The sequence below is a fragment of the Anoplophora glabripennis genome, unplaced genomic scaffold (assembly GCF_000390285.2).
Source record: "Anoplophora glabripennis isolate ALB-LARVAE unplaced genomic scaffold, Agla_2.0 scaffold196, whole genome shotgun sequence".
NCBI lineage: Eukaryota > Metazoa > Arthropoda > Insecta > Coleoptera > Cerambycidae > Anoplophora > Anoplophora glabripennis.
The window spans coordinates 48,887-51,769 of NW_019416363.1; the positions used below are offsets into that span (position 1 = coordinate 48,887).

Here is a 2,883-nt window from a genome sequence, read left to right on the forward strand (position 1 = left end):
TGCTTCTGTGTGCAACAAGCTGGCAACGCCATACAAATATAGGTTTTGGTCGAGGTGCATAATAAGTGCCAGTGTCAAATTGCTAATGCAATTTTTCAAACTTTTTACGACTTATGTACCTATAAATCAGAATACACTGTACCTGAAATAATATTAATGGGCTTCAAGTTTACTTTAAAATGTTATTTTCGTTTAAGTGAGCCTGAAGGATAGGCAACACAAATAACAATGAATAAGTTTATGTTGCCAACAACTATAAATTAATCAATGCCCCTATTAAACAAAAAAAAAATATTTCTCCAAAAATAATGAAGCTGTATGTCAAATTTGAATTAAATTACTTCAACTGTTTTTTTGTAATTAAAAATTTATTTTACTCTTTTATTACTGTAACACATTAAAAAAAATAAAGCGTATTTGAACATAATATTGTAGTCAATAATTAATTGATTGTGTCTATTTTTTTAAAACTCATGTCAGCCATGTTATTCTAAAATTTTTAACTAATGGCACTGCAGGAAACCCGAATTCCAGCATTGTATTATACCCCTCATATCTAGCGAACAGCTAAAATCATTTATCGGCAGAACCATCGGACATAGACAGGTTTTGAATTTATAGTTATAGCCATAGTTAAGATAACCAACGAACAATTTAGTTACTTGGGTATTTATCTCCCATTATTTTAGAATTGTTTTGTTCTGCCCCTATGCATTAAACAGTTAAATGAATATGAATTATAGTCTGTAAAATAAGTATTCTCTGAATTTTTTCCAAGACAATTCCTTAATAATTGTGGCATTTTAAACGACAATTTGAAAAAAATATATCAAGGTAGAAGAAACCGATAAACAGTCAATAAGACATAGCTTTATACCTGGCGTTTCAGAGTTGAAGTGACAAAAGCCTAGGGGAAATTCCGCTCAGCAAAATATGTAAAAAAGTTCATATGAACATGAGTACTTCTTTTTCTGAGAAACGGAGTGTTAATTTTTTTTTAATTGATTTAAAAGAAAACTAGCCAATTCGAATGAAATTTTTATGGTTTTTTAAAACAATTATCATACATCAACTGGACCAATTAGATTTGATTTAGAATTTGCAGGAGCATACCCAGCGAGCAAGTCGTTTTTTTTTTGTAGAAAATTCTGGATCAAACCTAATTGATCCAGTTGATGTATATTGTTTTAATAAATCGTAAAAATTTCATTCAAATCGGCTAATGCGTTTTTTTAAATTCAACTTAAAAAAATTAACACCCTGTATCTGGGAAACGAAGCACATGTGGACCCATGTTCACATGAACTTTTTTACATATTTTGCAGAGCGGAATCTCCCTTAGGTTTTTCAACTCTGAAACACCCGGTATAGTATATTATAGTTTTTTTTATTCGATTTGTGATGTAAAATCTGCCATTAAAATGTGATCAAGGAAGGTACCAGCTAATAAAATGAAAAATTTGAGATACATTTATTCTTGTAAATTTTGTACAATATCACGTGCCCTCTTTACAATTAATAAATAGTTTTCATCGGCATTTTCTTCTTCGGTACTTTCTTCCTTCTCTATAATTTTCAGTGCATCTCTTAATACAACATTACGAATAAATCCCTTTGAACCATTGAAATATTCAAGAGCGGTTTCCCAAAACTCACTTGGAATTTTACTAGTATCGAACAAATTTTGCTGCAACCAAATCTGTTTGAGCTTCTCAAATTTCCATTCACTTCGGCAATGTTTCCATTTCGATAAATAATTTAAAGCATTTTGCTGACTAACCACTTCTCCTTTTAAACGTTTTTCTTCTAATAACTTTGCATGTTTTTTTCGTTTCTGAGCCCTGATGGATTCACTAGTTTTTACTTTTGGATTTTCCACACTAACTTCACCAACTTGTTGATCAGTTACTTCTGGCTGTCCTGATTTTTCAATTTCATGATCTTTAACTTTCTTTCTTTTTTTCATTTTTTTTTCCTCTGACTCCTCATTTTGATTCTGATCTTTAACACTAACTTGATCATTTTTTAAATTTTCATCATCTGTTACCAATTTTCTTTTTATACGTTTCATTTTTGTTTCCAAAAGTACCTCTTGATTTCCAATGTTATTTTCACTGACAACTTTGTTTCGCCTTTTTCTTTTGGATTTTCTGTTTGTAACAATAGTTTCATTTGAATCATCATTTCTTAAACCATTTGTAGACACAATATCTCCCTTTTTTGTCTTCACACTAGATTTTTCCATTATTTCATTTGTCTGTTGTACTTGCGATAGTAGCTCATTCGCACTATCTTTTGTTATAATTTCCTCATCAAATGAGACTGTTTTTAAATTTTTATTCAATTTTAATTTTACCATCTTCAAATTTTGAGGTTATTCGTGCAATTAGCCTGTTCGCTCAAAAACACGCTTAACACGGAACACGGAACACGAGCGATTCAGTAATCTTATACAGATAATTCTATGGACCATAGTGGTGAGTGGAGTAGTGTACAAAATTTTTGGAGCACAGCTCAGTTCAGTGCGAACAGCCGAGCTGAGCGGACGTGTTTGTTTGTGAGGTGAAGTGATTGCAACGAGCAAAATCTACCTGCCTTTATTAAGGCTACCTGGAAAGAATCCCTTTCTTTCCTTTTAATCACCGACCTAATCCCCGGCTAAGCATAGAGGCCGTCGGCATCTTTGTTCAGGTACCTGTCCCGGGGTTATGCCCAGGTAAGTTTTAACTTATTTATCAGTTATTTGCATTACTTTAAAATACATTTCTTTAAAATTGCGACCCCCGACAAACAATATACCAGACAGACAAATACACCAAAAGACACGTACGCCCCCGTAAGGGGGCATCCCCACACGACTAACACTTACACACCCACCCACCC

The 2,883-nt window shown here is 32.7% G+C and overlaps 1 protein-coding gene across 1 annotated transcript; it reads right to left on the reverse strand.

Annotated features, from left to right (window-relative positions):
• Nucleotides 1–1,456: 1,456 nt before the first annotated feature.
• On the reverse strand, nt 1,457–2,404 carry LOC108908326 (uncharacterized protein C7orf50). Its single transcript, XM_018712352.1, has one exon. It carries the CDS (start codon nt 2,357–2,359, stop codon nt 1,472–1,474), a length of 888 nt encoding a protein of 295 aa, XP_018567868.1. The 5' UTR covers nt 2,360–2,404; the 3' UTR covers nt 1,457–1,471.
• Between the last annotated feature and the right edge of the window lie 479 nt (nt 2,405–2,883).

Coding starts and splice junctions, on each gene's coding strand:
- LOC108908326 (XM_018712352.1), bottom strand. CDS start 2,359: ATGGTAAAATTAAAATTGAATAAAAATTTAAAAACAGTCTCATTTGAT.